General features: G+C 43.1%; 1 protein-coding gene across 12 annotated transcripts in view; it reads left to right on the plus strand.

Moving 5' to 3' along the window:
* Nucleotides 1–1,460: 1,460 nt before the first annotated feature.
* The window catches only part of WNK2 (WNK lysine deficient protein kinase 2), a 110,624-nt gene continuing 84,992 nt past the window's right edge, over nt 1,461–27,092 (plus strand). For 4 of the 12 annotated variants that reach the window (XM_071813009.1, XM_071813014.1, XM_071813010.1 and 1 more), the window contains exons 1-2: nt 1,462–1,700; nt 2,008–2,802. In XM_071813009.1, the coding sequence (XP_071669110.1) occupies nt 2,035–2,802 (768 nt within the window). In that variant the 5' untranslated portion in view covers nt 1,462–1,700; nt 2,008–2,034. Of the gene's footprint in view, nt 1,701–2,007; nt 2,803–27,092 lie in introns of all 12 variants that reach the window. The other 8 variants (XM_071813015.1, XM_071813012.1, XM_065845303.2 and 5 more) reach the window with 4 other exon arrangements.

Consider the following 27,092-nt stretch of genomic DNA (forward strand, 5'->3'; position numbering starts at 1 on the left):
GCCTGAATTTTGTCCTTTTTTCTACCTGGTGGTGAGGATTTCTGTAGCTGGGAAGGGAGTTCTGGGTCAAGTTTATATAATAACTAGGAGAAAGTGTCAGAGCTGTTAACCTTCCCTGCTTTTCTCTTGGGGACTTCATATTGTTTTCTGTTTACTAAAGCTTTGTCAGTAGAGAAAGAATAGCCTGGCATATAGAACTAATGGCAGGTAATTCTGTATAACACGCAAACCTGTGTTTTATAACACAGTTGCAAGTCCTAGAAATATTGTACGTATTTGAACACTGAAAAACAAACCATTGTAAGATCAAACGTATCCATAACCCTGGGTTTTTTTGTTTTGTTTTGAATGGAAACACCAGAGATTCTTTTTAAAATAACCATGTTTTCTTATTTTGAAAGTTTTTTGCTTAATGATCTTTAACTAAAAATGAATGAATTAAAAGAAAAACTAATTATGGTTCCCTGGCAGTCAACTTCCTTTCCTTCAGAAATCTTAGGAAATAATTACTGGGTAAACTATCTCATTAAAAAAAAAAGGTCAAATTTTAATTACTAAAACATATATTTGTATGAATCTAATACTTAAGAAAGCAAGCTTGACAGTAGTGAAGTTCAGAGTCCTTTAATGAATTTACAGAGCAGAAATGTCACAGCTGTGGATGGGCGCAGCCTTTAGCAAAGGACGTGTCCTCTCACCAAACTAACCCCAGGGGAAGCATGCCTTGGTCTCCACATCTAACTTTCTAATGCCAAGTGTCAGCCATAATGAACCATGAGTCCAATATTCAGAGAACAATTCAGAAACTGCCAGGAATGAAGAAAAAAAAGAAAAAAACCCAAACAAAGAAAAATGCAGACACATGCAGCAGACAGTGCGTTCAAACCCGCAGCAGTGAAAGGCAGAGTGATGTGTTATCAAACGCTATGCACGAGTTAGTCCTTATTCGTGTTTTACGTTTGAAGAATTCTGAAAAATGATGCGTAGGAAGAATATTTCTAAGTAATCCTCCTTTTAATTACACCCTAGAATAACAGGTGGCTTGGTGCAGCCAACTCCGCGCCGTTCGCGACCCGAGGAAGCAGTCGGAGCCGCGGGCTGGACCGGGACCCGCAGGACAAGGCTCACGGAGGAGCGAAGGGGAGCGCCGGGCGGGGACACCAGCACCTGCGCCGCTCCCCCCAGGGCCGCTCCCGCCCGCGCCGCGGGGCCCAGAGACCCTCCCATTGTCTCCGGCGGCGGGGCGGGCAGGACCGGGCCGGAGCCGCCCTCCGCAGCCTCATTGGCGGTCGCCGAGCGCCGGTGCCTTAAATGGGGCGCTCGGCGGGGAGCGGCTCCCATTGACAAAAGCAGCGCGGCGACAGTGGGGCGGGGGCGGCGGAGCGGGGCCGGAGGAGCGGGGGAGGGCGGGGGGCGGCGGCCCATGGGGGCGCGGCGGAGGCTGCCGCAGGGCTCGCCGCGGGCAGGGGCGCGCTGAGCCGCGGGTGCGGAGCGGGAGGCCGGCATTGCGGGCAGGGGAGTGCTGCAGCGCGCAGGGGCGGGCCGCGGAGCTCCGCTGCCGGCGACCGGCTCGCTCGGCTCTCCTTTCCGCGGCGCGCACCCCCCGCCAGGCTCACGCACAGCGGTAACCGCCCCTTCTCCCCGCCGCCCTTCTCATCCTTGTCTCATGGCGCTGAGGACGGCAGCCCACCGCTCCGCACGTAAGTAAGCGGCTCCACCGCGGCTTTGTGCGCGGCCCTGCTCGCTCCCCCCCGCAGGTGAGGCGGCCCTGACGCGCACCTGAGCCCGGGGCTGCCCGGGCGGGGAGGGGGTGGGCAGGGTGGCTGCGGCTCGGCCCACGGAGCCCGGCGTGTCGCAGCCCTCCCATTTCTAAGCCGCGGTGCGGCTCTGCCCGGGGAATCGTCGCGCTGGGGCGAGCCCCGGGGCCGAGGTGCGGTGTCTGGGGGCCGGGGCCGAGCCGTGGCCGTGGTGCGTCAGGGCGCTGCGTTCTGCATTTGCCCCTCGCAGGTGGCGGCTCAGCGGCTCGGCGCGGACATGGACCTCGGTGACTCCCCCAGCCCGGGGAAAAGCGCTGAAACCTCAAACCGAATGGAAACTGGGGGCGATGCCAGATCGGCACCTCGGCGGGGAGGAAGAGGAGGAGGAGGAGGAGGAGGTGGCGGGTTTCCAGCGGCTGCCGAGCCCAGCGCTCCCCAGGTTGCGGAGACGAGCATGAATATTGACGGGCCCGTCGGTGCCGGGAGGAGCGGGGCGGCCGCCGCTGCAATGCCGGGAGCCCCGGGGGCACCTACCCCGCCGCTCCGCGCCCCTTGCTCCAGGGATCCCAAAATGGTCCATCAGCGGTTCCTGCGGAGGAGCGTGGTGGACTCGGACCAGGAGGAACCTGCTTTCGACCTTCCCGAGTCAGAGCATCAGAGGAAAATTATTCTGCTCCCTAAAACCAGAAGGATAATTGCGGAGAGGGCAAAGGCAGGGCAGGGGGCCGTGGAGAAAGTCTGCCTGGAGGCCGAGCCTGTGGGGGAGCCAAAGGCACCGCCAGCCCCTGGCAGTGTCGGAGGGGCTGAGGAGCAGAAGGAGGCTGGCAAAGATGTGGAGAGGAAAGAGGCGTCAGATGCTTCCAAAGATCAGAGCAAGGCTAAGAAAGAGGAGCCTGAGGAGGAGGCTGACATGAAAGCGGTTGCCACCTCGCTGGATGGCAGGTTCCTAAAGTTTGATATTGAACTCGGGAGGGGATCCTTCAAAACGGTCTATAAGGGCCTGGACACAGAGACGTGGGTGGAAGTTGCATGGTGTGAACTTCAGGTAAGCCGAGCTGATCCTCCGGGTTTTTTTCTTTTGCATTGTAAGCCTAGGCAACATGCTGGTGTCATCTACAGAAGCTCAGCTTTGAGCAGCCTTTATAGTCACCATTGCTTAGTATCCAGTGTCTAACTATAGCGCAATATTCTCATTGGTTCTGAATCTACCACCTTATATACACTCCTCCCAGGCTTAACCCTCTCAGCCCTGGGATCTGACTGCTGACACTAGCGATGTTAACATTGGACCTGTCATATTGCATAAAAAAAATCACGAGTCGCTCTCTCCAAATGTGCAAAGCATGCTGAAAAAAGCCAAATGGAGCTCCTGTCCCCCCCCTGCCCACAGCCACTTTAGGAAGCAGCAGCTTGATTTAGCAGGAACGGAGCAGCAGGTCTCTGTTAAAAAGACCCCGAATATAAAGGAATGTAGAGAGCATTTACAGGAGCGAACTTTCCTTTTTCTACAAATATAAATGCATAATGCTTTTATAAAGATGAAGATCTGCTGCCCTCTTACTTGCCCTTTCTGCTGCTTTGAAACTGTGACTGCCACCAGCTTCTTGTGAATCAAACCTTGGAAAGCACCTGAGTGCTTTCCTTTTATATTTGAAGACCTCATGAAATAGTGCTTCAGTTAGGTCAAAGACCTGTCTATCCAAATACCTATTAAAAGGAAGATTTTAAATAAAACATTTGATTTGGCCTCTAGATCTTTACAGTGAAGGCATCCAGTAATATCTAAAGAGTGAAGATTTAGATACTGTCATTTGCCGGTTTGGGATGTAGCTCTTACCATTTTCTTGGTGATTGTTATATTCTCACTTCTGTAAAAATGGCAGTAGTGTATGATTTTCTTTGTGAAGCTTTTAGTGTCTGTTACTTACCTCATTTCTGTTAGCATTCATTCGAGTAGGACCTATCTAAGAGAAAAACTTGAGGTAGATTTTTTGTTTTTTTCTTTGAGCTATTACTTAGTCTGAGTTGCAGTGCAATTTTGGTGGGAACTAGGAAAATTTAAGACTGAGTTATAATTTGGGGTCCTTAAACTCTCACTGGTTGACTGAGCTTTATGGCCTATGAGACTATGCAAGAATAGCATGTAAATAATGTGAGTTAGTAAGCCTGAGCTCCTGATTGGTTTTTTCTTTTAGTGTTACTCAATCTGTTTGTATCTCACTCCTGGTTCCTGGGATAGGTGGGGATGGATGTACAGTTCCATCTTTGTTCCCTAGTGATTTCATTACACCATATAATCGTGATTTACTGCAGCATTACTTTAATAAAAAGTGTGGGTAGCACTTTTCAGTCTTCATAATCATGTGTCCCCATGGCTTTTATTAGACCGAAATGCAAAATACGGAAGCACTGCAGTTGGGCAGGGTAAGGCCCTTGGGCAGAGGGCCCAAAGGGGTGGTGGTCGGGGATTTGACCCCATTCCCCCAGGCTGGGGGCTCCTGGGGAAGGCGAGCGGCTGTGGGGTGGCCATCCCAGCAGAGCTGGGCCCTGCAGGCAGGCCTGCTCTTTGTCTGCCTTGGGCTTGTGTTCCGAGACTGTAAGGCCTGAAATTAATAGAGGCTGATAACTGGGATGCTGCCAGGGGCAGGTTTGTCCCCAGGCAGAGGATGGTGTGGTTCCCTGTGGGTCTGGGCAGCGCCGGCTCTGTCACTGCAGAGCCATCGACGCATCAGGAATTCATCTTCTTGCCCAATGTTTCGGCATGCTCTAGCAGAGGAACTGAAATGATGCATTTTCAGTGTACTTTCTGTAATGGAGTAGCTTTAACTACGAGACTGCCAAGTATGGCGGAGAACACAGCGTATTGGAATTCCAGTGTCTGGGTCGTTTACACTGAAGAAAGAGATTGGGAGGGGAGAATTGCATGATGAAGCTTACCTGGTGACTGGTTTTCTGGTCCCTAGTTACACTCCTTAGGAATTCTTGAACCGACTGCATGTGAATAAATCGTTTAATAATACTCATTTCCACTAATTTCCATTGCATGTGCTTCAGCTTAATTCAGATCTTACTACTAGATATTTTCAATTTAATACAGACTGGTTTAGGCCACTAACTAGAGAAAGAAAACTCATTATCATTTGACTGCTTTAGAGAAATGAGTGTGAAACCATGCAGGTAGGCAAGGGCTGCTGGTTTGGAGATGATGCCAGAGGCCAGGTAACATGAGATGGTGTGTGAATTTTGAAAACCAGGACTTTGATCTGGATTGAGAAAGACTAACTGAATGACAAAAGCCTTTAATCACCATGTGATTAAAGCCTGTGCTTTTAGGCTGAGTTTGCATGAGGGAAGCTCAGGAGGTGTGAATGGCTGTGCTTTGTCTTGGGCTTTTTGACTTGCACAGTACTCTGAGTTCAGCTGGGGAAACATTCAGAAGGTGCTTTCATTTAAACACTTTATTCACGGCATTTTGAGCATTTTTATGTAAACTGTGCCAGTTAGATATGCCCTCGTCTGTGCCTCTGTGGGAATGTTGAGGTATCCATCGTGGAAACCATGGTCACCATGTGGCTGGAAACAAAATTACTTCCTCTGCAGCCTCACAGCATCAAAACCCATCCCAGAGCCTTTTAAGGGGAATATTGCAACTAATTGTGCTTTGTCTTTCCTGTGGACGTGCACTTGTGCTTGTTACTTTCGGAGCCCGAGGGTTAAACGAGCAGCATTGAGGTTCCACGCAGGCGTTAATCCTCTCTCCTTGCTCAGCACTTTTTTCAGCCCAGTTGTACTTGTTGCCCGTGTCTCTGTCTCTTTTTTTTGTCCGTCTGTACAAAGACCTTGCGAGCCATTCTTATTCAGTGGTTTTATTTCAGTGAAAAGATGGCTTTAGGGTTCAGAACCGAAATCATGGCTTGGATTAGGGTAGGATCCAAATGCTAACCAAACTAGATCTGGGTTTTAGACCTGTCCGAAGATGTGCGAGCTGCAGTCAAATTCTAGCTAGAAAATAAGGGTATTGTTACTTCCTGAAACTGAAGTATTGGAGCAGGATTAGTGTGCCCTCGCAGTTTGGAAGGGTTTGCATTCTAAGGTTTTCAACAGCTATAATTAATTTTAATTGGTGGCGCACAATTGCTATGTGGTGAGGCTTCAGCAGAACAGTATTTCAGTGTTGTGCTCCTAAATAAAATGTTAGGTCATGAATAAGGAATATAGGCTTTTGCCAATCTACAGCTGGCAAGCCAAATAATCTTTTTAGTTAGATGAATAGTTTCAAAAGCCCCATCCTGTTTCCCCTTGGGAACGTGTAGGGAAACTGCAGAAAAGTCAAACCTGGTACCATCTCACATGCAAAGACCTCATTGTACTTTATGGTTCTCGCTTGAACTGTGAATACTGAGCTTCTGTTTAATTGTATTTAATTTTAGTTTGTTGAAAATGGGGAAGGGATAGATTGTCTCCTCCTGCTGTTGCTGTGCCTATGGCGAGCAGGTGAGAAAAGCCTGTTGGTGAACCCAGCAGGAAAGCCAGGCCTTTCCAGCACTTGCCCCAGACTGGTACTTGGCTTCAGGACACTTGGTCTCTAGGAGCTCTCCATGGGAGCCTCTGATGCTCCCTGGGACAGAGTTTAGTTCAGGGATCGGATGTTGGAGGTATTTGGGGAGCTAGGGAAGAGTGAAGGATGGGCAGAGGTCAGTTCTCCTTCCCCGCCCATATGGCTGAAATTAGAAATCGAGGGAATTAAATAGCTCTGACTGCATTTTCCAAAAGGCCACCAAACCATGGGGCCTGTAATGGTAAACCAGCCATGAAGACATGCCACTCCAGGGTGGCAATTGATTACTCCCTTCACCTACAGCTTTTCTGCCAAATTTCTGGTTGTATAGTTCTGTTAAGGAAAAACTGGATTTTCTTTACAAGATGAGTGTTTTACTTAAGTTTCGTAGCACTTATTTTTATGCCATTGCCGATCTTTTCAGACTGCCTGAACCAAAGAAGGAAAAGCATGGAAGTGCACTGCATGTCTCAAGTCACTCAGATATTCAGGAGTTTCAGATTTTTGGAGGGCACAGCTTTTAACTGAAAATTAAGTGCTAAATGTGGATGTGTTTCTGAACATGTCTTTCATTTTATTTGTATACAGTATTATTATGGGAACATACAATGTATTTTCTTGATCTCAGTTTTTATTTGTTAAATGAGAAGCTCATCCAGATTGGGTGATATCTGGCTGATATTAATATGGCATGAACAGTCTAGAAGTAGAAGATGAGATTAGACTTTGTTTTAAAGCAAGGTGAACAAAAAGGACATTTAAAATCATTAATTTTAGACCTCTGTGAGCTTGCTCACTTTTGTGTCTAAGGCTGATAATCTTCCCTTTAAGCAAAGTTTCTATTTTGAGTGGATGAAGGGAGGAAAATAATGCGGTTTATTTCTAAGGATGTTACCTTATGTATGAGAGAAAACTATGGTGCCTATGTAAATATTTTCTTTAATGTTTAAGTGTTATTTTCCATCTTATGTACATGTAGAAGATCTGTGATAGTTGTTCAAAGTGATACCAAAGGTCCATGGCTCAGGTGTTGTTGTGGAAGCAGTTACATTTGCATGGTTAAAAATGATGGCCTGTAAAATGGACAATACTAAAGCAAGTTCCCTTTGCTCTAGCAAAGTTATATCTGGCAAAATTAAATTATGTAGAGCTGAATTATGTGGAAGTAGGAGGATGTCCTGCATCCCTGTATCAAGAAGCCAGGGGATTTCTTTCTGTCAAATGTAATGTCTGCAGGATTTTCACTGGTGTTTTCACTGGTAGTTTGGCTTTTGTAGCATCCTTGTTGGTTGACAGCATTGATCTGGTGTTGAAATAGTAGCTGGTTTCTGTATATTCTATAAATTTATTGGATGGGTAAACTTCTTAGTGTAAATGAACAGAATAATTTAGAAAGTCTGGGAGAAGAAAGGGAGATGGTGTCCGAAAGCTTGAATCTGATACTGCTGCATGCTCATATTAACTCTGAGAATAATTCTGACTGTTTTGAACTAATTCTTGAGATAGTGACTTCTGTTTGAATTTAAATCATTGGTTTAGCTCTGCTTTACAGTGTCAGTATGAAAACATGTGCCTGTATCACTGGTGTTTGTTAGTATAGCTGTTGCCCTGACATGGAGAAGCAGGATAGGGATATGGTAGTGAACTATTAATAGACTGCTTCTCAAATTCAGCAAATGAAATAGAGCTGGGTCAGACTTCAGATTCAGCCTTTGAGTTGAATAAGACTCCTTTCTTTTGCTTTTGAGCACATTTTGCCTAAAGGTAGATTGTGTGCTCTTCTAATCCTGGTTAAACTCTTCATGCTAGGTGTGTGGGGTCCAGTTGCAGTAAGAGGAAATGACTTAAAATAAAACCAGAACTTGGTGTAAAGGGTATTTCTGATCCCTTTGGTCGTGTCTTGTCCACAGCTGACAGGGGAAAAAAGCTGATGTTGCAGGCTGTCATCTCAGTAATGTTTGCACTTGATATGCCATCTGACTTGTGTGTATAGCATGCTTACATTTATGGTCTGATTGCCTTGTTGTGTGGTTAGTGTCTAACAGAGGCCTGGAGAAAGCCCAGTAGCACTGGGAATGATGTGCTAAAAGAAGGGCAGCAGTGGCAGTTCAACTGTTGGTTATTGGAGTTATAGGGATTTTTCATGCTCTGAGAGATGGGAGGTGCAGCAGAGGTTGGGGAGGGTGGGTGGATGAAAGGTACCATAAGGATGGGTGTGAAGGGGCTGTTGAGGAGGCAAGTAGTGATAAATCTCCCACACTTCAGGAGCCTGCCTGGGGTGGGGGGTTTGGGTTGAGTGCTGAGAAGAGCTGGCTACAATTGCGTGGACAGGGGAAGCTGGGTTTTTAGGCTTGCCATGACATAGCTGTCGATTGCCAGCAGCAGGACATGTACCTGCATGTTCAGCAGGTTCTGTGGTAGGTCTGACTGGCCAGAAAACACAAATACAAGTTAAGTGCTGATGCAGGATACCTGGGCAGCCTGTAGGCATGTCATGTGGGGTGTGTGACACTTGGCACTCCTGTTGAAAGAGTCATTTTCACTGCTCTGAAACAGGAGGGGTTGATGCAAATAATATTTGGAGAAGATCTGAAATGGTCTTGCAGAAGCAGAACTGGTTTTCCTTTTGGTTAAGTTTGTACATGTGAAATTGAAGTTACATCTGGAAATGTATTATTTCCTTGAAGTGTATTGTCCTATTAGAAAACACAGGTGCTATCCCGATGTTGATTTTGGTCTGCCTGCCACCAAGCTTGGCAAGGAAGGGGAAAGTTGGTGTGCTGTATTTATTTTTCTTCCACGGAGTTAAGTCAGCTAGAAACAACTGTCATTCAGTATCTTGCTATTCCTGTGTAGCCCTGAGATGGAGCAACCAGCTCACTACTTTCCTCCTGCCCTTCATCCCGCTCTGAGATGAGAAACCTGCCTTTTTTGCCAGGAATGAGTTTTACTACCATATTATCTGCAACACCTTAAACAATGAATTGTTGTAGCCTCTTCTGTGGTGGCATCTGGACCAGTTCGTAAAACTGCAAGATGACAGATGTTTTCCAGTCTCTGCTGTATATGGTGTGATGGCCTTTCTGTATATTTGTTTCCATTTCAGTTCTGGAGAGCAAATAAGAAAAAGGCTTTGATCAGTTGGTGAAAGTGTGAGCTGAACTGGTATGTGAAAAGCAAGGTGTGCACCCTCATTTTCCACACCTCATCCCAAAGAGTACTTGTAGATCTTTCTAAGTCCAGTTTCTACATAAAACAGAAAGGAGAACCTGTGTTATATATTGATTGATCCCTTGCTCTGGAATGGCCTAATCTTCAAACCATAAGCAGCTTCCCATATCCCTGAAGAAAATCTCACTGTCCTCCGAAGAAATCAAGTCCATACCTCCTTTTGGCACGGTGTTCATCCAAAGCAGCTCATGTGGTGGGAACTTTGTCAGTCATGGATTAGCTTGGGTGCTGTGGAGCTTCTGAGCTGTTCAGACTTTCTCCTTACAGATGGTCATGCCCATGTAGAAGACACTGAGGATTTGGTGCAAGGAGGGGGTGACAAGTCTTGTGTCTTCTGTGATCACCTGTTGTGGACACAGGCTGTCAAGTTGCTGAACATCTCTAAGCCTTGGGGAGCATCTTAGTTGCCAGCCAGTCATCCATAGTGATGTTCTAAATCAACTGGCAATAAATGTGCACCAAAAACTTTCTAGAGTGATTTGTTTGCTAACAGTGACTTGACTCACACCAAATATGTACAGTTAAGTGGTGTGTGGTGATACACCTTATATTCAATCCCTGAAAGAAAAAAAAATGAACTCTATATTTGTGCTCATCTTGAATTTTATTTTTGGAATATGTTCCATTTTGGGCTTGAATGGTCTTGCAAACCTGGGTTTTCAGTTCACCATCATCCCGACAATGCCTTTTGTAAAAGATTTATTACCCATACTAAACATGCCATAGCCTTTCTAATGCTTTTGTGTCTACGGTGTTATTCTAAATAAGCACATTTCTGGAGCTGATGGGATTTCTCCTGTCCTTCTCCAGAATCTTCCATACAAGTGTGTGTGCATTCTAATTCATATCAGTGTCAGTGTACACAATCAGATTTATAAGTGATTTACTGCAATATTTTTTCTGTGTTTAATACAGCATAACAGCTGTAAAACGTGGTGGTTAAATATGCAGTGGGAGTAAGGGGTAAAATGAAATGCCATATACATGTTTCTTAAACTATCAAGGAAGGAGTAACTCAAGACCTAATACCATCTGTTCTTCAGTTGTTTGCTACAGAGGGATACAAAACAGTTATTCATGAACTCTGAGGAAAACAGATAGGAGAATGCAAGCTCAAATAACATTGGTGGGGTTTTTTCTTATTTGTCTATTCTTTGTCGATTCAGTCTGATCTTCATTCCTGGCTTACTGAAAGGGAAATTAAACACTTAGTATTTGATCCTGTTATGAATCTCTGCACTACTTGACCAAAGTTATTTTGAATTCTAGTGTAATTTTTGGTTAGGCAAATAAACTTAAAACTGCTTTTTGTAAGAAAATGAAATCCTGAAAGGAAATGGGGGCATTTTTGTTACACGCCAGTATTCCTTTTTTTAATGGTTTTTTTTTTTGGGAAAGCTGTATTGTAGTTGGTTATTAAAGCTACCAATTTGCCTTTCTCAAATTCTGAAAGTCCTGCTGTAGTCTAGCTCTCCTGAAAACTACTTGGGAGGCATTTTGTTTCATCTTAATCTGGATAATTTCAATGTAAATCTGTATGGGTGATGGCTGACTTCTTTTTTTTCCTAGCTATGTTTATACTCTTGGGGAACTATCTTACCTTTTCCATTACCTATTTAGCAAAGTATGGGTCTTACAGAACTGTGATTCTGTATGGAGCACACTGATGTTGTGCTGGGTGTATTCCTGTATTAGCAAGGCTTGTCCAAATGCCATTGTCATGTGTTTCAAGTGCTTAAAACTGTCTAAAACCCAGTAAGACTGAACAGATGGAGGAAGGGTTTTTTCTGTATCTAAATAATAAAAAAATGTTCTATAAAATAAGGTTTTATTAAAAAGAACAAATGGCAGTTGGTCACTTCATATATGGAGATGGAGCATTTATTTTACAAAAGCAGCGTTGCCTATGTCTGCTTCTGAAATGGATGTTTCTTTCCCTTACTGGTGTGTGCTTAAAGGATTAAAATTATAGTGTTTATTCCAGATTTTTGTACAATAAGCAGCTTTTTAACATTGCTCTTCCTGATGCTGTCTGGATTTTTTCAGTTAGAGTAACATTTTGGGTGACCCATTGTACTCGCTGGAGCTGATACAGCTGTGGTGGTTGACTGAGCAGAATCAATTTTGTCTATTAAAGTAGAACAGTGTAGAAGGGGGAGGAAATCACAAAATTTCCAGCGGATGTATCTCATTGCTGCAGGCCTGCGCAGCTGTCTGCTGAAATATTTGATAAAAATCTAGATCTTGTAAAACTAATTCTAAACGGGTTTATTTTGGTGTAGGATTTACTGATTAATTAAGGAAAATTGCCATGGTTATGTGTGTTTGAACTTGTTTTGTTTCTTTCATATCAGTGTTTGTTTTGAAGATTGTTGCACTAATAAAATGGACTTGCTTTTCTCTCAATTATGGTAAGACTTACGTTGCCTTTGATTACTAGTGGAGGGGGAGAATATAGTGTCCTTTGGGAAGCAGTGCTTGTTTGTACACATGTAAAACTAATAGTAGGAGCAGAGAAAATACACAAGCACTTCTATTAAGCCATGAGTTATAGGGCAAAATGAATTGGTAAGACTGACCTAGGATGGTTGCTTATAGCCCATCTGTGATCCTGGCTCCTCAAGTTATGATCTTGCTTGTGGTGTTTTTTGCACATGCTTTGGGGGATGTGGCGTCAGTCCCTGCTGTCCTCCAGGCTTCTAATTTTATAACTTTGTAAGGTCTTTCATTTACCTTAATGAATTTGAAAAGTCTGTGGCAGTTCAGCCTGTGAGCCTCAGGAACTTCCAGCACAGGTGGATGGGGATGAGTTATGGGGCAGAACATCATGTGATATTTGGGAATTATTTGTATTGTAAGGGCCTTGATAATTTGAAGCTCTTGTAGCACTGTTCTAAGAAACATGGGGATTTTTCTGTAGCTTCTGCAGGTCCTCAAGTGCATGGCAGACTCCTGAACAGGGCTGAAGTTAACTGAAGCAATATTGAACTATAAATGCTTCTAGGCTGCCAAGAGCTTCTGAGCTCCATCCATCCGTGTCAAAGTTGCAGTGATCATTTGGTCTTTAAATAGAAAACTCACTTTGGAGTCTTCATGTCAGACCTTAAGGACTGTTTGCTTGAGCTGGTTTCTACTCTGCTGGAGGGGTGTCCTGTCCAACACTGTTTCCTCTCATCTGAGAATGGAAGAATCTCCTGTCCTGGAGGCATGAAGTTGCAGGAGGTGTGCTCCTCACCCTTCCATTAGCCCCAGTGACTACTGTAGGTGGGGATGGGAGTTGAGAATGAATCTCCCATGTTTAAGCCCTTTGTTATTGCTGCCATGGGAGCAGAGATGGGCAAATACCTCTGGTAGGTGCCATGTAAGAGTTTCTTCTAGGAAACTCCTTCCTCTAGGTGCTGTCAACCAGCTGATTCACAGCATGTTAGGTGTGTTCTGCAAACATCTCTCAGCCCCAACTATTTGAAGAATGGATGAACAGCTCATTTCTGGGTACTGGCTGTGTTTCTGTACTGACCTTGCTTATGGGGTATACGCAGGAGCCCTTGGTTTCTGTAGGAACCTCGTCTGCAGGAAAGGTCCCAGTACCTTGAGTGCACTGGCAGCTGGAGGATGGGGTGTCAGGGCTGCAAGTACTTTCAAGAGAGTACGCTTGGACCCAGGTCAACTTTATGCCTTATTTTTATAGTATGTTAAATTAAGCCAACTGGATAGATTCCCATGTGATACAAGATACTCCTACAAAGGCACCCTGTGTTTTCCCCTGGGCTGTGGACAACTCTGGATCCCCGTGTGTGGAAGAGGATTAAACTTTGTTTTTGAAGTATAGAAGAAAGAAACCTGTAGCAAGTATCTGTGGTTGGGAGGAATCAATGACAGATATTTTGTGGGATATTTTTTTGTGTGGCTTGACTATTTGAACCCCTGTTCCCTGTCCACCCCCGACTCCTGAGCACCCTGCCAAGGCCTGTACCCCCGTACCCCACATCACACCAGGGCTGTTAGCAGGGAAAGCTTGTTGTATGCGAGGAGATTATCCTGCTGCTAGGGATAATTCTAACTTCCCATACCATGAGAAATAATAATGTGCATGATCTGAGATGTGTATCTGCTTGCTTAGGTGAAGCCAGTATTACAAGTTTTTTAACCGCTGAAGCGACAAAACTACTGGAAACAGCAGTTCTACCTCTAAGTAACATCAAAGCATTAAATACAATGCTTCATTTATTAAGTATGTGTATGCTGTTTTAGAGTTCTCAGGTGGTTTGAGGGAGGGAGAACAGGCCAGTGCTCACTCACATGTGGGTTTCAAAGAAGACTTTTCCTCTGAATAGCTTTATTTTTGGGCTCTTTGCTGTGAAATAAGACACTTGAGATTATGGAGTCTGTGTATTCAAAAGCGACTGTTGCAGCTAAATGGGCCTGTGGATGTTTGACTTCTGCCACACTGATAGCTATCCATGTTTTTCATTTTTTTGGTAAAGTTGTTGAACAACAACTCAGTTTATAGCAAGTGTTACTGGGGAGTGTGGTCCGTGTTGGGAGAATCTCTCAGCATGAAGATGGTGGAGAATGACAAACCGGAGGGGAGGTCAGCTTTGCCTGAGCAGGGCCTACCGAAAAATACACAATTTACTAACCTGGAACCTAAAAACGAAACTGGTGTTGCTGCTGAATCCCAGGTGGAGCGGGAGGAGTGTGACTGGTGCTGATCTGGTTTTGTTACAGATTAGGGAAGGATGACAGGGTGGTTCCTTTGTGCATTTTTTTTAGGAAGGCTTTATTAAAAATGGATGCTACTTCATAAAATTTTTCCAGTAGACTTCTAAAAAGCAGTTTAGTGTCTTTTTCCTTCTCATTGTTCCTCTTCCCTGTTGTCTTCTACCACCCCAAAAGTTACAAGGACAGTGTCCTGCTCTGTAACACCTGTGCCACCACAGGGTGTGTACAAATACACTTTTCCTTTATGTCCCTTTTTTGTTTTTCAGAGGGTCATCTGCACAATCATTTGAAATTCTTTGATTAATCTCATAAGATACTTCAATAAAATTTAGATACTCTGTACTTTATGCACACTGAAGTATCCGCTATGCTAGTTGCGTTACCTCTGATTTTTAGAGCTGAAATTGTAATTTATGAATTTTCTGTTAGAGAAAGGGGAAAAAAGTCATTAAAACATTTCCACTAAGCTAATTTTGTGTGCAGGAAGAATGAACTCTTAATTTCTTATGAACTGTGGCCTTTGTACCTTCAAAGATACATAGTGTACATTTCAAAATGGATTTCTGTCAATAGGGTGACTAATGAAATAATCTTGTAGTTGGAGTTCTTGGTATCTAATAAGATGTGAACTCCCGGTGAAGCTGCTACTCAGCTTGGTTGTTTCTGAATGTACTTTTCTGTGGATTTTACGGGTCGTGCTTTTTCTGCAGTTTTTCCTTCAGTGGGGGCAACTAGAGAATTTCTCTTTCCCTTTTATATCAGTTTTCATGAAAATTGAAAGTTGCTTTATTTCCATGACTTGCTACCCTGACTGACTTGCTGAATGTATTGTGGACAACAGGGACATGTACACACACTAGAGCATCAGCGCAGTAGTATTCCTGAAGAAACAAAGGCTGAAAAATCACCTGTTTTTCTGACAACCACTAGAAAGAACTAACAGGGATGAGTTTTCCTAATCTTGTCTTGCTGTTTGTAAGTTTATTAAGTCTGAAAGATGGAAAACTCCCAGTAATTGGGGACGAGTGCTGTACCGAGAGCAACCTATGTAGAGGATGCAGTAGAGTGTTTTGAGTCTGTTTTAATTTTCCAGCCTGGATGGATTAAGTGGAAGCCTCTCCTTGTTAATCTTTGTGTCAATTCTGAACAATGTGTATTCACGTTTCCCATCAACTTGGTAAGGTTTTGCAGGTATTTTTCTCAGAGGATACATATTTAAGGGTCAGAATGAACTATAATCTGTGGCAAAGTGTGTTTAATTGTGTGAGTGGAGAAATGGAAGAACTGCTTTAACTAAAACATCTTAAATGTGCTGGAATGTTAATTATTCTTAGATCTAAGATGAAAAATTGCTCATGAAAGCCTGTTCACCTGTTATAATCAGCTTAGTTAATAAAAAGGGGGCAAAACCTCCTGTATCCTACTTCTGCAGTGCTCAGAAATCCCTGAGCCAGGGTTTATGCATTTATTTCAATAAGCATTATATTCAGTCTGTGTTTTAAGCATGCTTTATATTTTTAAAATGTAATAACATTCCCAGAGCAGCAGCTTTTATTCTTAGGTCTGCCCAAAATCACCATGCAGATTTACCTGGCTTTCAAATAATTCCTCGTACTGATAGCGGTGTGATGATAGCACGTCTGGAGAGTGTTATTTCTCTTGCAAGATTAAAGTGAACAAACAATATTAATTGAAGCGAGATAACAATAGCATCTATTTAATGGTATCCAGCAGTGGCATTGTGCATGCCCATACCAGACCTGTTATCTTCACAGAGGAAAACACAATGCTAAATCAGCGTATTTGTAAATATATATATTTTTGCAACATAGCTAGAGAGCCGGTGGTTCAGTTGATTGATTTCTCCTTAACCCTAGACATGGAGATGAAACTACATGTTCAAATGCCTTCCTTGTTCTTCAGAGAAAAATCCAATAATTCTACTTTTCCTTAAAAGCATGTTGTAAGGGACATATACCTGCTATCAGGCTTCATTTTGTAGTGTTAAACCTTTTTAAATAGCTGATGTGTTATAACTGGTAATGATGGTGCAAGTGGAGGGGGGAGTTAATGAAGCAATAGCTGTGTTGCGATTTGATTTGGATTATTGTGGTCTCACTTGTTGAGTTGCTGTTTACTTTCATATTCATGGCAAGTGTTTACTGTTTCTTTACTTGCTCTTTGCTTATTGCATATCCATAAGATGGATGTGAAAGTTACTTAAAAAATCCCCCACAAACTTATAATAATAATCATAATAAGGATACAATGTTCATACATGTGAGATGAATACAAGAGTCTAAAATTGTCACTGTCCTAAAATTAGATCACTGCAATGAGTATTATCTTTTGATAAAAGACCTTTTCAAGTATGTGGGTTTTTAAAGTTAATTGTAGTATGTGGCACTCTTTAATTGCAGTGGTGCAGAATATAATAATGTATTTCCGGTAGGTAAAGTGTGCCTGAGTGATTTTAAAAAGAAAATGTCTTTAGTTTGTGAATTCTCAAGTGCTTTCTTTAGAAAGTACCTGGAGTGGTTTAGTAGGGAGGTTGTGAACTTGTAGGTAGAGCTCTGCTGAAGCCTAACTCTACAAAAGTTTGAAGTCTTTCTTTACACTGCAACTAATATGTCAACTTTTTATTGAATACTGTGTGTAAGTGCTGATTGTGTGCTGTCGTATTCTTAAGATGCTAGAAAATAAAAAAAATGATCTTTAAAATTGAATCAATCAGAGCTGCAAGGAAGGCTGTGCTAAAACCTCTGTTTCATTGCAATAAATTGTTCTTGGATTGTCTAATTTTGAAAACTTCTCAAAACAGAGCTTGAAAATATTTGGAGTAAATCACTTTATGACTCAAAATAATACTCTGGTGTTTTTGTATGGGATGATAATCCATGTCTAGATTTTTATGTTTTATTATAATCTTATGTTCAAACCATTGTGTTATTAATATTTGGAAATTGTCTGAATCTGCTGGCAAGATTAATCCAGCCTCCTTGTGCAAGATGTCCTTTGCTGAATACTTCTGAGCACCCTTATTTGAGACACTTAAAATTTAAGTAAGCCGCTTGGCACATCTTGGAGCCTAAACTTGTACATTTTTAGCCTCATAGGCTAAAAATACATAGTCTTGTAGGCTAAAAATACATCTTTTAGAAAAAGAATGGTATTCACAGTTAATCAAACTCATTTTGAGAGTGCTAAGGTAAGATGAGTGGTATTTGAAAACCTTCTCAACTAGAGCTTGATGAAAACCAGGCTTTTGTCAAAAGAAAAGCTCAGCCTAGTGAGTGACTGACTCCAGGGAGGCCGCCCCCCTGCTCTGTTTCTTTGTACTGCAGCAGAGAATGCTGCAGATTATGTCTACAATGGGGTTAATCGGCAGAGCAGAAAGGGGTAAGGAGAATTTGCTGGATTTAATGTTATAGTTGGGGGGGAAAAGAGCAGGAAGGGCTGATCTGGCACGTGCTGCCCTGTGAATACACGTGTGTCGGTAGCTGGCAGGCGGGGAGATGTGTATGATGTGCTCTTGTAATAACATACATTTTTCCATGTATATTATTAGAGTGGGAATTAATATATGGGGATTTTTTTGTTTTGTTTTCTCATGGAAACGTCTTGGGAGAAAATGGTGTGATGAGAAACCTCTTCAGCCAGCCTTGTTCCAATTGTCAGGGAGAAAACCCCCAGGCTCTTTCACTTCAGTTTCCCTGGCTCTAGAAAAGGCTATGTGAATTGAAACACAACTAAGAAACTACCCTGGGGTTTTTGTGTTTTTTACCTTTTAAAATTTAATAGGTAAGGGTGTTTTATTTCCTATACCTGTAGTTCCTGGTTCGTCTCAGAAGCTGCCAGCATCCTTAGCTGAAAATTGAAAATATTAAATCCTGTTATAGGCTGAGCCTGTGAGGGCTTTAGAAAAGTTTGTATGTGTTTAGGTTGGAAAATCTTATCTCCATGTGCAATGTCTTAATATTATGGTGCATGGGCTTAGGGTTTATTTCTTTTTGTCCGCTTGCTGTCCTGCCTGTGGTGCCGAACGCGGTGGCCGGAGCAGGACCGAGGACTCCCTGTTCATCTGCTGCGTGGAAATCGGGGAGGTTTGGGAATTGAATTTGTAGGCCAAACCTCTGTTGATATATTTATTTCCTGTCCTATTTTTGTCTCGTACATTTGAAACTATTTTTATTCACGGTAATGTTCTGGAGGACCTAATGTAGTTAATAGACTTTATTAAAAAAAAAAAACCAAAACAACATCCAAAACCAAAACACCCTATTGGGAATGAAAGGTCGTTGCAGAGCTTTTAATTTGAAGTCCAACCAAGCAGGCGTGGTATTTAATCCATCTTTCCTTGGAGCAGCAGCCAGCATATAAAAGCCATAATAAGCAAATTATTAGTTAGATCCTCTTCTCAGTCTGACTGAATGTCTTCTAAACTAATATATGGGCCTGCAGTGGCTTCCTTCAAATGTGACTTTTTTTGTTTTAGGTTTCTAGTAAATAATGAGAGGCTGCCCTGCCTTACCCAAGGGGACTAAGTGTGCTTCATCAGTTTATTTCCAGTTAGCTAATCTTCCCTGTAAAGGGATACTAATTTACTAATGTCACAGAAAATCTCTTCCAAGTCCTTTTTCTAGTTAGTTAAGCTTTGAGTTGTTTGAATTAAGAAAGGTTTCTTGTTCTGAATTTAAGTGTACATTTTTTTTAGATCATATGTATTTTCTGCATCTGTTTATCCACTTAATTTTTAGATTGAAATGTTCCCAAATTTTTCCCAAGAGTCTGCAAATGTAATTGGGTGAGGAAATCTGTTCCTCACCTTATTTCACAATTTAAATAAATTATTATGTCTCAAACCAAACTTCTACTATAAAGAAGTCAAAGCACATTATACTTGGCTGTGTGGTATAATGCTCTACAGTTGACAAAAAATCTGTGTGAAGTTAAAAATATTAAGCAAAAATAGATTATTTTATGATAAACATCATTTATCACTGTTCCAGATGGAGATTGGCTTTGGAGGAATTAGTTTAGATGTCTTTTTCCATCATCAGCAATGGAGCTGTGACAGCAGAGGTTTCTCTTTGTCCCCTCCATGCCCAGGCCCGCACTGTTCTGCTCCATCTCCCTTGGACCCACCTCTGTCCATCTGGAAAAGCCTGGAGAAGGGCAAGAAAGTGGGATCGGTTGGGTTACGTGCTGTGAAATCTGCTGGTTTAGAAACGTCTGTGCAGATATTTTCAGGCACAGGAAACAAGCGGTGATGGGATCGGCAGGTGGTGGTTGGGCCACCAGCCTGGGTTTTTGGTGGTGGCCCTGAGGCTCCTGGTGGCCCTGTGGGTGCTGCTCTCTCTTAGTCTTTTGCTGGCACAGGGAAAGAGGTGAATAATTGGAGCTGTGTGGGAACAGGGAAGGCTAACAGAGCCTCTGAAAATACAGCCTCAGCTCAGCCTGCTGTTGGGACTTGAAGCTTGTTTGTGCAGAGGTTGTTTCTCCTAGCAGGCAGGCTCTGATGGCACGGCCGCCTGTGGTATTAAGGCAAGGTGATGATTCACAAGAGTGAGTTCCTAATGTTCCTTCCTCTCAAAACTGCTGTGAACCTACGTACATGGGGAAAATGTGGTTAAAGCTGATATTGGAGAGATTTGTCTACATGCAGAGGCACGGTTACATAACGTGGATATAAACGACAAGTACTGTTGTCTGCTCCCAAATTGTAGGACAACTAAAATGTGACTGGTTAGGAAGGGCAGATTCGACATTTAGCACCAACACACAAAGCAAAGGGAATGTGATTATTCCAGACTTTGTTTGATCCCCAGATGTTTGCATAATATTTGCTACTCTTTAGGTATGGCAGAGGGTAAGTGCAATTCAGGAAAGAGTTAATTAAGGCCTTTAGATGAGTGAGCCATGTGAGTGGCGCTGCTCGTCTGCATTGGGCACACCAAGGGCTTTCTGCCCCACCGGGTCAGTGATGGGCAGGTTATTGCTACTGGCTATAGAGGAACCTTGAACCTGATACATGCCAGCTGGTCTCAAGGGGAGTTTGGTCACTGTTGGAAATGTTGCACTGATCTGAGTTCTGTGGTGTATGATGTCTGTTTTTTTTTGTGGTTGTGGTGGTGTGTGTGTTTTTGTTTTGTGTTTCCTGAGAGGTAGAGAGGGAATAATGTAATGTCAGTGCAGCAGAAAAAGAAGGCACTTTGTGTTTTCCAAAGGCAGATAAACTGTATGAATGGATGCTTGCAAGAGGGGAGCCTTGGGGGCTCTGCAGGGCGTGCAGGAAGGAGTGAGGGACTGGGGTCAATGGGAATGGAGGGCTGTGGAGATGGAGAAGCCCAGGGACTGGGAACTGTGGGCAAGGTGCCTTCCTATCCCCTCTCCTGGGATTGTCTAAATCCTGCCCTTGCTCCTTTTCCTGAGCTGAAGCTGGCTTGATTCTTTCATGTGAGATGGGGCTTGGAGGATTTCTTCTCTCTGGGTAACATTTTGCCCACGTTACTCTTTCTCCTCTTCTATATGTTACATTTGCAGTGAATCATGGAAAAGCTCCAAGCCCTTTCTGGTGTGACACAGGATCTGTGCTGCTCCTCAGCTGTTTTTCTGAGCAGCACCTGCCATGGTGGGAAATTAAAGCAGGCGTCTCATCCAGAAAGCAGCGGTGCTGGGGGGGGAAATGCAAATGAACGAGCTTGCCCAGATGGTCTGGTTGGGAACAGAGTCGCTGGGAAGGGAGGATGCCCTGATGAGAATGAGCAGCACAATCCCCTCTGAGGTGTTGGTTTAGGAGGGCATCTAATTGGGATGTATGTGCCTCCGCAAACCTTTCTAAAAAACTGTTCCTGCTCGAAGATTAGTATCCAAAGCACGGCAGTGCCTGTAGGCTTTTCTGGATTTTTTTTTTCTCTAATTGGTGTGCCTTGTCCTGTGGTTCTGAGGCAGAGCGAGTGCACCAAGATACCTGAAAGGTTTTCCAGAAGTTGGATTAGAGCAATATTGTGTTCCAGATCTTACAGGTAAATCAAATCAACAGCTCAAAGTTTCAACAGTTGTATTAGCCTCAGCTGGCTGCTGACTGTTGAAATGCAGCCTGTTCTTCAGATTTAACCTTAATTAAGAACCTGTGAAACACCTGAGTCTCTGCTCTTCCCAAAAGCAGGGACATGGATCAGCAGGGAGGTTGTGAACCGTGAATGGTGCTTTCAGCTGATGCTTCCCAATCTCCTAACCTTAATATACGAAATGTTGGGCAATTCGCTTAGATAATTAACAGCATGTTCTCTGGTGCAAACCACTGCATGGATCACACTTCAAGAAAGATGTGGACGGGTCAGTCAGAATCCAGCATGTGGTTACAACAGTGAGCAGAGACCTGGAGTCCATGGCTGGTGGTATGAGGTGGTTTGTCCAGTCTAGGGCGGAGGTGACTGATTTAAAGATATTCAAAGAACAGTATCATGCCCACTATGTGCAGGCAAATAATTAACGGGCTTAAAATGAAGCTAGGGTGATGCAGGTTGGACAAAAGGGAGAACTTCGCAACTAAGAGCCGTGGACACTGACAGATATTCCCTAGGGAGCTGGATATTCACTGGAGCTGGTGTACAGGTCTATCTGGAATAATTTTAATATAGTTGCTCTTGTCTTGGAGCAAGGGAGTAAATGAGTGATATTTCCCAGTGACCTCCAGAACCACTTGCTGCAGTTCTTTTGTGCCATGGCATTAGTCACATGTTTGGGTTTACAAGGTTTGCATTTATATTCGTGTCCTGTGAGCGCTGTTATTTCAATCAGCACACGGTTTATGTAAGTTTGGTTTAGTTTGGTAAGGAGCCAACCTAAACTGAGCACTCAAAGTCATCTTCAGATCGAGCTTTTGGCAAATTATATTTGTATGTATTTAATTAAGAGTGCATTGAACTGATTTCAGATGGTGTAAGGGCTAGGGTGCAGCTTCAGGTAGCAGCCTAGCCAACAAAAAATGTCCCCATTTTGCACACAGAGGAATGGAACAGGGGGGAGCGGCACCTTGTGCGGGTGCAGAGATTGCTCTTCCAGCCATGCTCGCTGGCTGCAGGGAGGGACAACACGTCGTGATGGACTGACTGCAGAACCTCACTGGGAGAGTAAGGCTGGACTTAGCTGGGTTAGCCTGGCAAACCAAGAGGAGATGTAATAGCTCAGTAGAAAGACCAAGGGAGGGAAAATTCGCTGGAAGGAAGAGAGCCCTGGAGGGTGGAGGATGGAGTTGGCTGGGGAAGCAGCGCATCTCAGCTGGGCCTGGGTAGAGTGAGCAAGGAGGAAGAATAAGGTTGTAGCACAGCTTTGCGTTGGGAGCAGCATGACAGGAATTCTGGTTGTTTTAAGATAGTGATGAATTTATGGACAAGATTATCTCACGTGTCCTGCAGCTGATCTTGGAAGTTCTTTATGTAGTGAGGTTCCGCAAGAAGAAACTCTTCCTTCTTGAGTTATTGCTTGGTTTTGTGTGTGGTGTGTGGTTTTGTTTGGTGGTGGAACCTTATTGTTAAAATTTTCAGGTTTCATCCAACATGTGCAATGAACTAGTGCAAAGTGGAAACTTCAGAGAGGAACGTTTTAAAAAAAAAACTAAACAACCACAGCAAAAAAACCACCCAAAAAACCAAAACAAACTCCCCCAAACCCCACCAAACACCACAAAACCCAGACACTTTAATTTGGAAATCTTTTTTTCAAGTGCTCATATTACTTCTGAATTGCTGTTTGGGGGGTTTTTTGGTTTGTTGGGTTTTTTTGTTGTGTGGGTTTTTTTCATTTTGAGTCTCTTGTATGCTCAAGTTAGGTCAGGTTTGCAACTGCATGAATCACTGGGGTTTTGAACATACCTGTAAATTACAGGAAGAAAAGCTCTTATTCTGTTCATGAACCACGATGTCTCTCAGGTTATGTATTTGCACTTTGTCTATAGATCTGATTTTTGTTGGAACTATCGACAGTGGCTGGAGGCTCAGAGTCAGCAAACTAAACCAAGAGTCTGATGAACTTGGGAGCAGAGATAAATTGATGTAACGTGATAGTTTCTTATCCAGTGCAGAACATATAAACTGTTTTGAAGCAAAATGATATTGTGTGCAAGTGAACTGTCTGACATTCCCACATGTGGAGATGGTGATGGTGCTTCAGCACTGAGGGCTCGGATCAGAGAAGCGGCGATGGCCGCGTCCTCGTGTGGACCTGGCTCTCCGTGCCTCGCTGTTCCGCTGGACTTTGCCTTCCAACCCAAGTGAGGAAGTCATATAGGAATGGTAAAATAATTTGTCTTCCTGACTTTACTGAGCTTCATTTTGATGGCTGTGGAAGTGATGGTACAGTATTCTGTGTAGATGTTGACATTTCCTGCTATCTTTCTGATTTTCTTTTAAATAAGATATTCCTAGAAATGCTGTCTGTGAGCGCTGGCCAAGATCACTGTTTGTGAGGACATGGTCTTACTGAGGATGGTGGATCGAGTGTCTTGCCACATTCTGCTCAGCATAATCCAAAAATTTAGAGCTGCTGTCCATACTGTCAGAACACATGTGGTGGGTTTTGGTTGTAGAAGAGGAAAAATACAATGCCTAAATCTCAAAAGCAAAGGAGCAGTAATATGTAATTTTTGGCTGAGGTTGAAACCCCGAGGTTAATGCTTGGTTTTCCACAAAGCCTCATCTCTGGAGAAGTGAGTCTTCTGTTCCTGGCTGGGTGCATATTCAGTGAAGCAATGAAGTAGATACACTAGAGGAAATCATTGGTTATTAACTTAAAGTTGGTTAAGAGAGACAGCAGTAATAACAGAAGAGAAACTAATCTCATTTGTCACAGTGGTAAGTCAGTTCTAAATTGATTACTATCTTTATGTTGCAGGGATTTTTTTTGTGAAATACTAATGCTTTATTGAAAAGATTATTGCTGGTTTTATTAGGCATTATTTTAAGAGTGTTGTTTCTATAAGGACACAAAATGAGTGTATGATTGCCCTTCTCCCTTCCTGTCCTTTTGTCAGTTATCTGATTGCTCTTCTTCCTTCTGAAGCCTTGATATAATAGTGCAAGAATGGAATGGAAATGGTTTTCTGTTGTGGTGAAGGTTTGTTTGTGAGCAGTCTCATCAATCACACCTGCTTTCCTTCTAAATGTTTCCTATGGCAAGAACATCTGTTTAGGAGAATATCACCGATCCCTATGGGATGATTTACCATATGCTCCTATTTCAGGGTAAAATTAAACCAATGGACCTTGACAGTGTTTTCCTCACCAAAAATGGGTTCTTGTGCTTCTTTTAACAGGACATGACCAGTATTATTTAATAATGGTGTGAATCACTTCCACTGGTGCTTTTCTGGCGAGTAATGCAGTGTCTATGTGCCTTGAACCGCTCTTTCGCACACGAAGGCAGATGGTGTTAAACTAGTCAGATAAGCATCATATGTCCAATCTGGTGCTGCTGGGCATACTAACAGGGTAATGATTTATAGGATTGAGAGCCTGGAGATATGGTTGCCACCAGAGGGAAGAAAAAAGAGCTCCTGTGTGCTTTCCTGTAAGATGAGTAGAGCTGTCAGGTGCCCAAGTTTCCTTGGGTATCTCCACTTTCTGAATCTATACTTTTTGGGGCTTGGCTGCATGATGTCCAGGGATCTGCATCCAGATGAACTGGCAAGTGGGTCTGTGTTAGTCGGGCTGGTCACGCACAATAAATCCAACATGTTCTGGGCTCGCAGGGTTGGCTCTGGCTGCACTGTGTGTGCGTGGATAGTCCTGTTTGGAAATCTTGCAGAAAAAGGTGGCACAAATGAGTTCAGGCTGGCTGTGATTTCCCCCTGCACCTCCCTCTTCCTGCAAATTTTATACTGGCAAAATTAGCATCTGCAAAACACTTTGTGGTCCTGGAGTGGCTGAGAAATGAACACTAATGCACTGCCAGGTATTTATAATAAAGCTTTCATTTGGAAACTAGTACAAAGGCTCAGAAATCCCTTGCAGCTTCCATGAGGGTGAAGCCCATTGATAGAGAATGGCGTGGACACACTGGGATAAACAGCTGGCACGTTGCACAGTGATTTTTTAAATTTTTAAGTGTTTTTTTACCTCGCACCCTAGCATACACATCGGCATGAGGTGAAAATAAAAGCACAAACTGTTTCTGACTTCAGTTGCACGGACTGGAACTGCAGCGTGTGCTTTGAACTTCTGTACAGCCAATTGCGAATGAGTTCACGGCCTTGGATTTTAATGTGCCAATGAGTTTTAAAGACAGTCCTGCCCTCTTATGTAAACTTTGAAGGTATTTTCATGCCTTATTTGTGCTATTTATGATGGTATCTTACCTGAGTTTAGTGTGCAATTATACAAAAAAGATATGTTGGGGGGGACAATTAGACAAATTATTGGGAAGAATTGGTGACAAGACATTTCTGACCACTCTACTGACAAGTTGATTTAGGCTCATAGACTTAAACTCTGTCTGCTCTATCTTGCATTAATCCAGCTTTTGCTAAATCTATGGAAAATATGTAAAGGAGGAAACTATGAAAGAATTAATTCAAACGAAGTGGGGTTTTTAATACTTCATTTAAAGGAATGAAAATATTAAAATTGAGACCCATGAATGCACATGCGGAAACTCTGAAACCTCTTCTTAGTGCTGTTTCATAGAGGTGAGACTGTATCCTTGCATTAACAGCACTTTAGGTGAAACACGTACCTCACCGCTTCCTTTGATTTCCCCAGGAAGCTTTTAAAATTATTCTTGGTGAAGTTTTTCCATCTTTAGAGTAAACAGCACTTTGTGTCCGGAGCCGGCCCAAGCTGCTCTCCCCGGAACGCGGGGCTCTGCGAGGACGGGGGGGACGCTGCCAGAGGCACCACTGAGTGACTCTGACACACCTGCTGCTACATAGGAACAGTGATTTTATTGAGAAAGAGGCAAATAGAATCATTGAGGGTATCTGTTTTGCTTTTAATTTCAGCAAATCTTGAACATTATCCTGTAAGGTTGTATCCTACACCCTTTCTTTTTCCCAGGGTGAAGCAATTACTGGTAATGTCTGTGACAGGTGGTTAAATCTTGCTTTTTTTTTTGTCAGCCTGCTCTGCAGACACCTGTGCTTTCGTTTTTCTGTATGAGGACTGCTTTGCCTGTGACTGAACAATAACTTGTTGAACTATGAAGCCCTTCTGTGTACTCACCTGTCGCTTATCCCGGGGACTGTGGTGAAACACAGTCCAGGATTTACATTCTTAACAGTGAGCGTCTGTTACTGCTGGTGACTGAAAATGTCGTACTTGATTTGCTGGTTCTCCTTCACTAGTAATTAACCTGTTGTTTCATAGTAGGAGCAAGCTTTTGTGCTGCAGAAGCCATGGGGTCTTCAGAGAGACCAGCGTTTGCAACCTCAGAAGGTCTCTCTCTCTAAGGAGAGATGAAATACCCAAATTTTGGAAAGTTTAAAGAATTATGAAGTATTTTTAAATAGTATCAAAAGTGGGCAGAGTTCCCAGGTCATTTTTCCTAACTTCTAGTCAAGTTTTTAACTATGATGTGTTTTGTATTTTAGAGGTAGCTAATGTTTACTGAGCAAAGAGATGCATCTTTGGGGAAAAAAGTATTCATAACTCCTCAATGAAAGTGTTTAGCAGTAATATTTTTCTTCTATTGAATACAAACTATTTTCTGTACTGTGCATTGAACAAAATGAATCCTCAGTCCTAAGATCTGCAGGCAGTGCCATTTGTCCTTAAAAAAACAACTGCAAGCAAACACATCAGGTGGTATTGCTCAAATTAATATGACAG

This window comes from Patagioenas fasciata, chromosome 10 (assembly GCF_037038585.1).
Source record: "Patagioenas fasciata isolate bPatFas1 chromosome 10, bPatFas1.hap1, whole genome shotgun sequence".
Lineage (NCBI taxonomy): Eukaryota > Metazoa > Chordata > Aves > Columbiformes > Columbidae > Patagioenas > Patagioenas fasciata.